Genomic DNA, 13762 nt, shown 5'->3' on the forward strand with positions numbered 1-13762 from the left:
TGTTAGGTCCCGACAAGGTTAGTTAACCATTAAAAGAGAAATTATAGTTCCTATAACTTATAAATTTGGCAATAATAGGTATATTTAATAATGACTACTTAGTATTGACTTAATATTGGCGTAATTTGTGTCTTAAAAACTGAAATTTCTTTTTTAGCGGATAAATAACCTTATCAGAGTCCTGACGATAAGTTGAAAAGAGTAGTGCTCGAAACTACTATTTTGCTTCTATTTATTGATGAGTTATCCACGCGTGATTGGTCGCTAAAAGTTGCAATAAATCATCCGTTACAAACAATTTGGCTTCCCTTAATTAGTTGACCAACCTGTGGTATAGTTGTGGTAAGAAACATAGTAGAAGGCAGGTTTTAATAGTTCTGCTTAAAGTATAGTGAGGCGGCTGGTTGTTCTGGTAATTAAATATGCAATTTTTTTAATAACATCTAAGATTTTTTTCAATATGTTTCGCAATCAAAACAATAATTAAAATTGTTTGTCTTTACAATGTCAGAGATATGTATAGTCCAGTGACCAAAGCATCAGAACACAGAGATTGGCTTGTTTACCGGTGAGATGCGCATATACACAGATATGCGAACACAAATATTAAAAGCGGCCCAGATTACAATGGCTGGGCGCTGTTGAAGGCGTAGCTTCCACTAGTGTAGATACTGTCAGGAACGGTTTGGTAGGTCCAAGGGATCATATCGCTTCAATCTCTTCGCTTGTTGGTTGTTGAGAAGATTGTATGCTAGGGTGTTAGGATGCACGCGCAACCTGTTTTGATATTGTTCGGAAATTCTTTTGCACTCTTAAGAGACTGTTAGTATCTACAGATCTCTATGTAAGGCGTCATTTTAGATATACCAAGGGGAAATAGCGATTGTTCTTGGAGTTTTAGATTGAAATCTTTGTATTTTCATAATATTATATTTGCTAGCTAATTCCCAGAGCTGCGAACCATATGACCAAACGGGTTTTATTATTACTTTGTATATCGGCAGCTTGTTGGCTATCGATAGGTTTGAGTTTTTTCACAGCATCCAGTAAAGTTTTCTGTATAAAATTCCTAGTTGTAGTCTTTTCGTCCATATATGTTTGGTCTATATTAATCGTTTGTCCAGATGAATGCCTAGATATTTTACATCATCCTTTTGGAGTAAAGGATGTCCATCGAGGTTAACTTGTGGACATATACCTCTTCTTAGAGTAAATGTAATATGTGTAGATTTTGAGGGGTTTACTTTAATTCTCCAGAGTTTAAACCATTCATTAGTTTTGTTTAGATGTAGTTGCAGTATCTCTGATGCTATTGTTGGATGGACTACTATGAAATGTTAGGAAAGCAGTATCATCTGCAAATGTTGCAAGTGTTAGGTTATTGCTTGTTGGTAAGTCAGCCGTCTATATCAGGTACAAGATCGGTCCAAGCACACTACCCTAAGGTACACCAGATATGGTTGATGGTCGGGTATAAAACCCTTTTTGTCCAATATTGGTTTGATTTTTCTCAACAAAAGCTTTTCAAAAACCTTAGAAATGACTGGGAGTAACTAATCGGTTGAAAATATGCAATTAAAAATATTTTTTAACTGGTAAAATTTTTACTGGTATGTACCGTTAAAGCAGGACATATCGTATCTACTAAAATTAATTTTGACCACTTTTTAATTATATTTAACCTTACAGAGACCCTCCCTCTTACAGCATGCTTGCATTGATAACTGATGTAGAATAGCTTTTGTAATTACTCTTGGTTATTTTTAGAATTACTAGTACTAATAAAAACTTTATGAAAACGGACTTAAATCTAAAATTAAAGGAAGTATATAGTTCAAAATCTTTAAAATTCAACAAAAAATGAAAACATGTCACCGCTCTTTTTTATTTATTTTAAAAATACAAAACTTAAAAGTATAACTTTTTTAAAACTAGTCTTTTTATTATTACACTTTGTCCGAAATAATAATAACACAACACAACAATTAACTCACTTAAAATGCGTATACACTAATTCATTTTCTCCTTCTTCCGAATTTTCTGCGTCAGTGTAATAAATTTATTTCCACCATTAATGTAGAAGTGTCCAATCTTCTTGTAGTATTCTTCAACTAAGATCACTGGTGATTTTTTTTCTTTCAGTCTTCTTTGGTAACATTAGATACTTACCTTGTTGTCAAATTTAGGAAATGTATTTGCGTTTTTATTTACTTCTAAAAATAAAACCATTTTCTATTAAAAAGCTTTGCAGTTCAGTTTTCTTTGAAGATGTATTTGGTATCTTAGTGAACGATATGTCGGGAATTATAGGAAACGTTGTCAAGCACTATTACACTATTTGGTTCAAGTTTTTGATTAGTGAGTTTTGAAACCAATCTTCAAAAATATCAGTCTATATATTACGTCCAATGACTATTTTTTGGCTTTCCATAACTCCTTGATATTATTTATTGTTTGAAATTTAAAGCCCATTTTCTTTATCCAATTTTGGACAGTTTTCTCATAGCAGTTCATGTTCTGACCAGTTGATTCCAATTTCTTTCGTATTATTTTTATTCTAGGTACTTCATTGCTTCTGTAGCAATCATAGTTGTAGTTTTCAATGGTTTTATAAGTGAAGCATCAGGACAAATTGGGGTTAAATGCCCAACTTGTTGATAAATAGAATGGTCCCAATGACCTTTCTGAACTGTAATTATTCACCAACGCTTTTGTTCAATATCACACCCCATAAAGAGTTGGTAAAAAGTTTATCTAATATTTTAAGTAAGATTAAAATAATAAATGTGCTGATTAAGTACATGTTTAATTTTCCCAAAACAACAAACATACACAAATTAAAACAATTAAACTAAAAAAGAGAACCTATCTACTAAATTTAGGAATATTATCAGATAAATTGAGTCAATTGATTATCAGATAAATCGAAAATCTATGGATGTAAAACTCTTTGAAAATATTTATTAAAAAGTTCTGTTATATCTACTAGTCCTATTGTACACCACGATGGCTGGTAATCACTGGCGTTTCCTCAAGTTTCTCATTAACTCGAACTCGAAGCAAATCTGCGGGTCTTGAAACTTTGGTCCTAGTCTCACTAGCCCAAACTTCACAAATCAGCAATCTCTTATTACAGTTTATGGGTGTAATCACTAAACACCAAATGATCTATGCTAAATTATACACTTGGGTGACAATTTTCTCACTCACTCCTATAAATCAAAAGGAGTTAAGGTACAATTATTTTAACCAACATTTATTCAAATCAAATTACAAATTTTTTACATGTGGTTGACAAATTTTGCAACACACGTGTGTACAACTCAAACCGAGGCAAGGTACTGAATACTGAATATTTTAAGGGCGGGGCGAAAACAATTTCCCCCCACCCTGGTGATAAACGTGGACATAATTTATCGGTTTAATTATTATTTCGCGCACTAATATTTTATTTAAACTTTAAAATCACGCGCTTTCGGAACAGCATCTATAGGTCTTGAAAATTTGTAATCGCATCCTTTTTTGCGATAATAGGGTTCATTTTGGACTATTTTGTATATAGTTGAAAGTGGAATTTCTGTCCAATCAAAAGTTGCTTCTACCAACAGTTTTCAGTAAACATTGAAATATACTTGCCGTGTTTCAGCATTTAAATGCATTCGAATCTTATTTACGGGTACGTTTTTTCAGGAATTACATTCACACGGGCACTGGCACCTTCTATTAAATTAGTATTGTTATCGTACGCAATATTTTCAACCGCAGTATCACACAGACGCCACATCATTATTTAAAATAATTAAATTACAGCAAACAACACTCTACACTCTACTAATAAACTGCTACATCACTGTTCAAAATGATTAAATGTCAGCAAACAACACTCAACACTCTACTAACGAACTGCTTCTCCACTAAAACTCTTCGCACATGCATCTGGTCAGTTCTAAAAAAAAGGGGATCAAACGTCGCCGCATTTAAAGCGTTCTACAATATATGCTACCCCAACACATGGTAAAATAATTCTTGGAGGATAATATATTGACGCCGAGACAGCTATCTTAGACTTTTTCGTGAAAATTTACAGAACAGTGATTTCAGTATTTTGTTTACAGACAAGTTATAGGCAAAAAAAACAAACACAGTTTTTTTGTTTTTATTTCAAAACTGTAAAACGGTCGTGCTTATTGGTGTCCTCACCAGTTTCTTCTGCTTAAAACTATTTTGATATACCAAATAATAACATTAAAGATCACCTGGTTTTACACAGCATGAAATGTTCTTAGATTGTTGAAAAACATAATAACAATAATCTTACACTAGTGAAAAGTTTCTTTTCGCCCTTTTCTTATCTTAATTAAAATACAAGGAAACATTATGAATTTAATATCCGCAGGTACGTTACAAGTCACGACATCGTTTTTTTTTATGAAAACTAACCACAAAGCAATCTGACTGAAAAACGGTTTTGCATGTTCTGCTTAAAATCATACTAACAGTGCTTGTTTGCCATTTTATTATAGAGATTCGGATTGTGTGCCCTGATAAGCCGTACACTCAACTATCCACAAACTCACAAACCTCAGGTATGATATTTTACATTGAATTCTGTTAAGTAAGTTATTGTTTTGTTTGTAATTTTCATTGCGATAAAGTTTGTTTGTAATTGTTTGTAAAAAATCTGGTACTCAACAAATAGAAAAATGATTCAAATTCGGGCCCCAAAGACAACTCTATATTTTGATATATGAGACAGGGGGAGATATTACTTGGAAGAACAGGAAGTCGTGGTGTAAAAATGTAACGTAAGTCTATCGTTGGTTAGAAAAAACGGTTTAAACGTTGGAAAATATTTTTAAATCAACTTAAAAAGGGATACTTCCCAGGAATTGGTTGAATGCCATATAGTTAAAAAAACTCGAACATCGAAGTCAAACACTTCTGTTGTTGTAATTGGTATATTTTATTAAAATTAAATTTAAAAAATCCAAAATGATTAAATTCAAAACCTTTTCGGACTAATCAGTCCATCTTCAGTAAACCTAAAAGCAAGTAATCCCACTAAATTAATAAAAACGTAAGGTAAAATGTTGACTATTATAATGAGATTATTTACTGACATTGTAGTACTTGTAAATAACCTTAAAATCAAACAATGGCTGGGTTTAAGTGAATTAAACCATACTTGAAATTATTAAATTATCTTACAGTATGGCGATGGACTCTGTAGGCATCTGCCTACAGAGAACCTAAGTCCCTACTCGAAAGAGTTTTCTATATACGAAGTGTAGGAATGTTAAATGCTAACTAATTTGATATGTCGGAAGTGATAATTTACTATTTACAATGAAATTTTATAGTCAATTCATAAAATATAAACAAATAGGATAAATAATAATAAAAATAATAGCTACTGTCTCAATTAAACTAATCTAATTAAAATTCATATACAATTGAACATATGGGTCCTTGACCTGGTTTATTTTTTAAAAAATGTACTTTCAATCTTGTTGCGAATGTTATTGTCACTGTAAACAGTCAATGATCACTTCTGACATATCAAATTAGTTGGCATTTAACATTCCTACATTTCTGATTTAGAACAATCTTTTGAGTGGGGACTTCAGGAATAATTTCAAGTATGATTTAATCCACGTAAACCCAACCCCTGTTTGATTTTGAGGTTATTTTGCAACTACTACAAAGTAAGTAATTAACCACATGTTTGTATATTATAATAGTCAAAATTTAACCTTACTTTTTTATTATTTTAATTGGATTACTTGCTTTTAGGTTCACTGAAGATGGAATAGCGTCTGAAAACGTTTTGAACTCAATCCTTTTGGATATTTAAATTTAATTTTTATTAAATATATCAATTACAATAGAAGTGTTTTACTTCGATGTTCGAGATTTTTAAATCACTGTCGAATTATCGTAAATAATAGGTTAGAGCCTTAAGTTAATTCTATTTTTAGTGAATAAATGGTAATACTCTTTTAAATTATATAGGTGTCAATTCACATCAAAATTAGCAAAACACTTAACTTAACTTATTAATTAAATAAATTTGCCAATAAAATTGTATTTACAAACTACATATATTTGTTTAAAGAGGGGTTTTCATTTAAAAATTCATTGAAATACCCAAAATGTATCGATAATTAGATCGTGAAAATAAAAATTAGAAATAAGTTTTGTATTCCTTTAAAAGTTACATTGTACAAAAATGAGGGTATAAGATATAGAGCTTTCAAGTATATAAATTATTCATCCATCATTGTGGAAATTTAGTCAAAATGGTTAAAGATATAGGGACAAGACCATTGAACAGTTTTGTCATGTAACGTTGGTTCAAATATCCATGTGGTGTGTAATCTCTTGTAGTCCGTATGGTGTCAGCTTCTTAGCTAACATCTGAAGCATATTTATGTAAACTTTACTTTATTTATGTAAACTTTATTTATGTAAACAGTAAGAGCAAAAAAATACATAATAAAATGCTAAACAAATATTTAATCTAATTTCCTTGCGAATTGTAAATAATTAAAAACCAGATTGTACATATATAACCAAACATTGATCCTTATTTAATTCCTTACTAATGATTGTTGATTTATTTGATGAGTTTGATTTAGCAGAAAGTGAATGCAAGAATCAGATATTACAGCGAATGTACTATTTCCACTTCTCCAGTGATAGCTATAAAAAGCTCCACCTATTTTGGTAGACTTAAGTGAAAACGACTATCGTTTTCTGTTTTTTTGAGCTGTATAAAATGTGTAAAAGATTTACAAATTTCAGTAAGAGCTTTGCTGTGGCTTTAATGAATTGAGATGGCGAATATATAAATACACGACGAAAGGAACACAATTAGTCAAACTTTCCGTGTATGAATTAGTATCAATAAACTGTTATAATATTATTTCTGTATGCCCTAGACAGTAGGGTAGATACAAACATACACGGAAAGTCAGCGAATGTGTCCTGCTAGTTCCACTTCTCCAATGGTAGCTGCAAAAAGCGCCACCTATTTTGGTAGCCTTAAAAGAAAACGACTGTCGTTTTCTGTCTTTTTGAGCTGTTTTGAGAAATGTCTAAAAGAGCTTTGCTGCAGCTTTGATGAATATAGACGCCGAATATATAAATAAACGGCGAAAGAAGCACAATTAGTCAATCTTTCCGTGTATGAATTGGTATCAATAGACTGTTATAATGCTATCTCTGTTTGCCCTACGTCTTCAGATTGTAGGTCATATAGAAACTCTTGCTATTTACACTTCTTCAGTGGTAGCTGCAAAAAGCGCTGTTTATTTTAGTAGCTCCTCGGTACTCCATTGTTTCTTGTCTTTCTACTTTTCAGATCCATATTTTTCATGGCCTACCTCTTTTTTTAATTTGTACTCCTGTCCTATTGCAATTAATGATATTATTCGTCATTTACTCGTCGTTAATGTCATAGAAACTAATTTAACTATTGTCCAACTATATTATTTCTCTCGCCATGCAAGGATAGTTTTATCCTTGCATGGTGGAGTTAAGTTAAGCCAGAGCATCTTCTCAAGAAGGTACATTACTTCGGTTGAGTAAAGTTTTTGTGTCATATTTTTGTCCCTAGACTCACGGTTCTTACCCATACGTCAATGCTGGCTGAATCATAGCCTGATACATGTTTATTTTTGTTTATTTGATTTCTGCTCCGCAAGAATGGATTTAATGATAATATTTCTTCTTTTTCATATTTTTTTCTGTGTGTGCTTTTCTTTTTCAATGTCTTCCTCCTTACCTCCTATCATCATGGACTGTATCTGTTCCCTGTTTATTTTTTAAATACCCTATTTTATAAATTCCTCAATCAGTTGTTTATCATATGTATCATGTCTTGCTGATGTTCCTACCTGAACGTCTGTTTAGAGAGTTATACAGATTGAACCAATTTAAAACGGAACATACAATTTAATATATGTCTGTTTGAACTGCATTTGAAATAGTGGACCAATATAAAACTTGGACAAAAATAAATCCATACCCGGTGATAGACATTGTATAAAATATCGTTCAACTATCTGTCTCCTTTAAAGGAAAGAGGAGCTTGCCTAATAGTCGGAGAGATAGAGCCGAAATTTTGAACTGATCAGTAATAAGACATTTCTCTATTGGAATATATTCATTGTAACTGGGTTAAGACTTTGCCTTACAGGCGGACGCCCCTCGTGGTACAGGGGGTGGCTATACAGGGATGAAGTTGTCATTTTTTTCGGAAAAATTAACGATCGATAATAAGGCTGAACATTTGCCCAGAGTAAGATCTTGATATAACTAGACGAAATCCCAAAGGGCGGACGCGAGAGTGGATACATAAGGGGGGCGGACAGGGGTGAGGTTGCAATTTTTTGGGGAAAAATTAACGATAAGTAATATGTCCGCCATTTTCATGGCTCATTATTTAGCCCCTAAAAACTCTAAATATAAAAGGGCGGACAGCTGGGTTGGTACAGAGAGCCATAAAACGGGGTCAAATGTACCACTTGCCTGCGCAATTTAGGTCTCGGTAACAATTTTCAAACTGATTTTATTATGATATTTTTATACCGATTGATTTGAAAATTTGTATGCTCACTTCTGTTACTATTCTGAAAAGCGTCAAGTAGAGTTTTCCTCAAAATTTTCCAAAAAAATTTCCGTAAATGAAAATTTTTGTAATTTTTTGAGGTAAAATCTAATTTGTAGAATCCTTTCGATTTTCTGTCAGTTATACCATGATTTTTTTCCAAAAATTTTCAAACGATTTTTCCGATAAGAAAAAAAAATTTAGAAAAACTTTAAAAATTTCGTCATTTTTCTCACTCTCATTGATGTCATCACATTCATCATCTTCGTCACTTTTACTTTCAATAATATCACATTCATTATCTGCTGCATTTTCAATCACTACTTCTCGAACTGATTCTGGCATCTGAGGTCCACTAAATCATTTGAATTTATATGTTTCATCTTCAAACTCCCAACCATGTTCTTCAACAATCAATTCTGTTGGTACTTTTTTATGAGCATTTGTCCAAATATTTGAAATATAATGAACTCGCAGTAGATGTTGGTGTAATTCATCTTGACATGGTGTTAATCTTGAAGCATCGAAATTTTTTAGTTTTTTTTTAAGGCTCATTCACATCATGCAACTTATACTGCCGGTTAAATAGTGAAACTCTGACATCGTTTACTTTTCTTTTTGGAATTGTTCTCGTCAGTCCTGTTCCATATAAGTGACATATGAAAGTTTCTAAGGTTTCAAAAACTTCATTACAATCGAAGTCAGTTTCACCAAGTTGAATAAAAGCATCTTGATACTTATTACATTTAGCGCATGCGTCTAGAATTACTGATCTAAATGAACGCGCATCATTATTATTTTAATATTTTAAAATAATAATAATGCAAAATTAATGTCCAAACAGAATTTGTAATATTATAATTAACTAATGAAAAAAAATTCACTCAATTTGAAAGTTAAAAAAAATATTGAAAATATCTACAAAGTAAATTTCAAAACTTAAAAAATTGATAATTCCACTGTTAAATTGATTTTTATTAATAATTATTTGTAAAATGTTAAAGGAATTCTACAAATTGAATTTTACCTATTGATAAATAGAAATAATATATTTTGTAATTTTTAGGGGCTAAATAATGAGCCATGAAAATGGCGGACATATTACTTATCGTTAATTTTTCCCCAAAAAATTGCAATTTCACCCCTGTCCGCCACACCTTATGTATTCACTCTCGCGTCCGCCCTTTGGGATTTCGTCTAGTTATACCAAGATCTTACTCTGGGCAAATTTTCAGCCATATTATTGATAGTTAATTTTTCCGAAAAAAATGACAACTTCATCCCTGTATAGCCACCCCCTGTACCACGAGGGGCGTCCGCCTGTAAGGCAAAGTCTTAACCCAGTTACAATGAATATATTCCAATAGAGAAATGTCATATTACTGATCAGTTCAAAATTTCGGCTCTATCTCTTGGACTATAAGGAAGCGATAAGTGGTTTGACAGCATAATAACTGCTTGTTTAGTCTAGTTTTTTCAGTGATTCTAGGCAACCTATTTGGGTGGAGTTTTGACTTGTTCTTGAATGTGTTCCGAATCCAGCAGCCCGCTGAAGTATTGGATTTTTATAATATAATTATTTGACAACCTTTTGTTGGCCAACCACCTAGAGCGGAGTTGAGCCGAAATACATTGATTTCGTATGTTCCGTTTTAAATTCGTTCAATCTGTATATTATGAAGTATTTCCGATCAATACGGCTGCACTATTTTCTTGTCCAGCACGGCTGAAATAAATTTTAAATAGGGTTGAGGCGAGAGAGCTGTCCTGTTTAACACCTTTCGTAGGTGAAAATGCCTTACATATTTGATTTCCGACCTAATTTGCTTATCTTTTCTCCTTTATTTTTGTTTTATTTTGTTCATGTTATTAAATGATTACTTTTAACGATTATATACCTACATAATACATAGTAAATTCTGCTGATTTGATTTACTCTTATCCATTTAAACACCCCGTGATGTTCATATAAAAGATCATTCAATTTCGAACCTTTCCCGCACAAATACCCTCAACATCAACACGTACACTGTTCTTTAATAATGTAAAAATCACCGTAACCGATTATTTTCGATTCACATGAATTTATTTGTCCAATGAATGTAACGATATTTTATTTGATTCGAAGGATAAATCTAAATTATTATCAAATACCAATTCCCTCTTTCCAATTTTAACTAAAATTTCCAATTAGTCGTCATTCTGGATATTAACATTTATTGCCGTGGGCCGTCAATTAGAGAAACATTAACAAATTCCTTATCGATTATATAGAACAAATATGAATATGAAAATGTTTAACCGAAATATAAAATTTATTCGCTGGAAAGCCAATTCGTTTGTTTTTAATTAAACGTTTCTGCACATTGAATAAATATCAGCTTTTATCATACTTCTACGTCGTGTGTGTCATTATTTATCATTCCTTCTCTAGCATTTTTATAAGCATTGTTAATTCTATATTTATATGAAGACTATTTTAAAGCAGGATACTTATGATTTCAGAAGGGATAAATACTATAAGGCACATAAATATTTATGTTCTTTGACTTTTTTTATATGTCTTAATTGTAGGTCTGAGTCCTCTTATTCTTCCCCTGTTCTGAATCTGTTGTTTGTATGTTTATGTTTATGTTGTACTCAATAACCGAATTCGGCCATTCACCGAAATTTATGTGAGTTTCATAAGTTTCACAGTTTATATATATATATATATATATATATATATATATATATATATATATATATATATATATATATATTATAAATTACCCGAACACTTTACTAAAGTTAGCCTCTATCAAAACATTAAATACCTTTGAAGCTTTTTCCAGATCAATAAATACGAGAGGACTAAGTAGAGTTCGAACTTTAAATTCTTCTATTATATGTTGAAGAATAAATATATCATCCATGCACGATTTTCCTACCCGGAAACCATTTTGTTTCTCTATTTCCTAATACTCTGATTCGATTCAGTCCAATGCGCATCCAGGTATATTTAATATTACTATATTCTGTTTTCTCAGCAATATATCTTGCTATGAATATATAAGTTTATTATTGACCTATTTTGTCGAAAACACTGTTACTCTTTACTAATTATTTATTTTTCATTTGTTTTTTTGGCGAATACCCTTGTTCGAAATTTAATAGAAGTTTTGAACGTTTTTGAAACGGTAGTTGGCAGGATTTCTAATACTTCCTTTTTTATATATTGGTAAGGTAATGCTCGTCCGGTTTTTTTGCTGTACTGCAGCCAACTAGCTTATTGTACCTTGTGTATGTACCTTGTATATTGTATCTTGTATAGTGTGTGTTTTGTACAAAAAATTGTGTAATATTTCCAAAGAACTACAATACTTCGGTTGAACTGGTGTGGTATACTCTTGTTGTTTAAAATTTCCTCTTTGTTACCCCTTTATATATTAAAAGTCTATTTAACATACCATTGGGTTCTGGGACTTTCCTTATTTTCAGTTTACATATGATATTCCTGGTATCTTTTTCAGTGATTTTAATGCTGAATTTATCACCACATCATATAGGTCGTTTTTGATATCTATTGTATCTGTGTATTGATGGTAGGTGTTAGTTGTTTTATTACTACAGTATTGTAGCTATTGTTTTTTCTTCTTGTATGTTAAATGTACAATTTCGGTGTGGAACCATGGCCTGAATTTCTTAGGCTTGTATTTATTTAAGCTCAGAATTTGTCTCAAAACTTCCTTCTAAACGTTTTTTATACCTGCTATTTCGTAGTCTTATCCTCCAGAGACTCTATGTTTAGTTTTTCAGAGTATTTGGTTGATTCTTGCTTGATTAATGGTATTTTGATGATACATTTGCCATTAAATGTTAGGACTCTTACGTCGAGAATTTATTTAGCTATAATTAAGTATTCGTAGACACTAACTTGAAAATAACTAAAAAGAAGGTGTCAACCCAGCTCAAAACAAACAATTTTATTTTAATTTTTTAATTTAGCTCAGAGGAAAAACTAAAAAAGTAAGAAATTTGTGTGGATATTTGTTTTGAAGCTGAACTGTTGAGAAATTCTGGAATTAGTGGAAAAATTTTAACTGCCTTTCACGTTGCGCCTTCAGATAATTTTATAATTGAGTTCATTCTGGGATCCCTACGGAACCCTAATACTTAATACTTGCTATTCAGTACTACGCTTTTAGAAAATGTATAACGAAATGGGCAAAAAACTTAATTAACTATATGTGAGGGGAATATCTGAAAGGTTGTAATGATTTTCGCCTGAAACTGTATTTTAAAAAGTTATTATGAAAATAAATAAAATGCCGAGAAAAAAATTGGAAATAATTATTATAATAATATTGAAGGCAGGCTAAGTTAATCCGACATACGATAGAATAACTCACGTAGATCGTGTTGTTTGTTTTTGATAATAACAGTAGAGAAATCAAAGAGAAGTGTTTTTGTGAGCTATTCCGTATTTTTATTCTGTATTCGGTGCATAGCGACTTCCTTTATCAAAGCTCAAATATCCTCAAAGCTCCTTTATCAAGAATCAAATAAAGATTTGTTTTTTTACGGTAGTTTTATTTTCAAAAGCAATCGCAATATTGCAGACACGAAAATGGAAAATAAATATTGAGTTGAAGCATATGTGTTAACGTTAAAAGATCAATAAAACAATTACAAATAAACATCGCATAGTATTTATGAACAAACATATTTTTATACAACTTTAATTTTGTAGATATCTTGCACTTTTTCAAAACCTTATTACTGTTGACTATATGGCCTTCTTTAAATTCGCATTCTTTAACATCTTTGAAAGTTCGCATCATACGTATAGCTTCCGTTTACAAAATTACTATGTTACTATATAGTAACTGCTCCGTGCATGTGTTTTGAACTATAGTAAATAACAATTTACTAAAAGCAGGTTTTAGAACACTCCTGACTCAATAAACCTGCTGATCAAGTACAAATTGCCTAACAAAAAGCAGATTTATTGCGTTTTTGATGCTAAAATTGTTATGAACTATAAAAAGTCTGTTATTCGATGTTATAAACCAGTGGTAATTGGTACTCCATTTAGTTCGTCTGGTTGTTTGATGGTCACTGGTGTTGCTTGCCCTTTTTATTATTTAAATACTAATGAATATTTTTTCA

General features: G+C 31.4%; 1 protein-coding gene across 5 annotated transcripts in view; it reads left to right on the plus strand.

The window, feature by feature from the left end:
- The window catches only part of CaMKII (Calcium/calmodulin-dependent protein kinase II), a 699413-nt gene that overhangs the window by 653223 nt on the left and 32428 nt on the right, over window positions 1-13762 (plus strand). For 2 of the 5 annotated variants that reach the window (XM_072537374.1, XM_072537372.1), the window contains one exon: window positions 4524-4586. The exons of the other annotated variants lie outside the window; for them this stretch is intronic. In XM_072537374.1, the coding sequence (XP_072393475.1) occupies window positions 4524-4586 (63 nt within the window). The remainder of the gene's footprint in view (window positions 1-4523; window positions 4587-13762) is intronic. 5 annotated transcript variants of the gene reach the window in all.

The sequence above is a fragment of the Diabrotica undecimpunctata genome, chromosome 7 (assembly GCF_040954645.1).
Source record: "Diabrotica undecimpunctata isolate CICGRU chromosome 7, icDiaUnde3, whole genome shotgun sequence".
NCBI classification, from domain to species: Eukaryota; Metazoa; Arthropoda; class Insecta; order Coleoptera; family Chrysomelidae; genus Diabrotica; species Diabrotica undecimpunctata.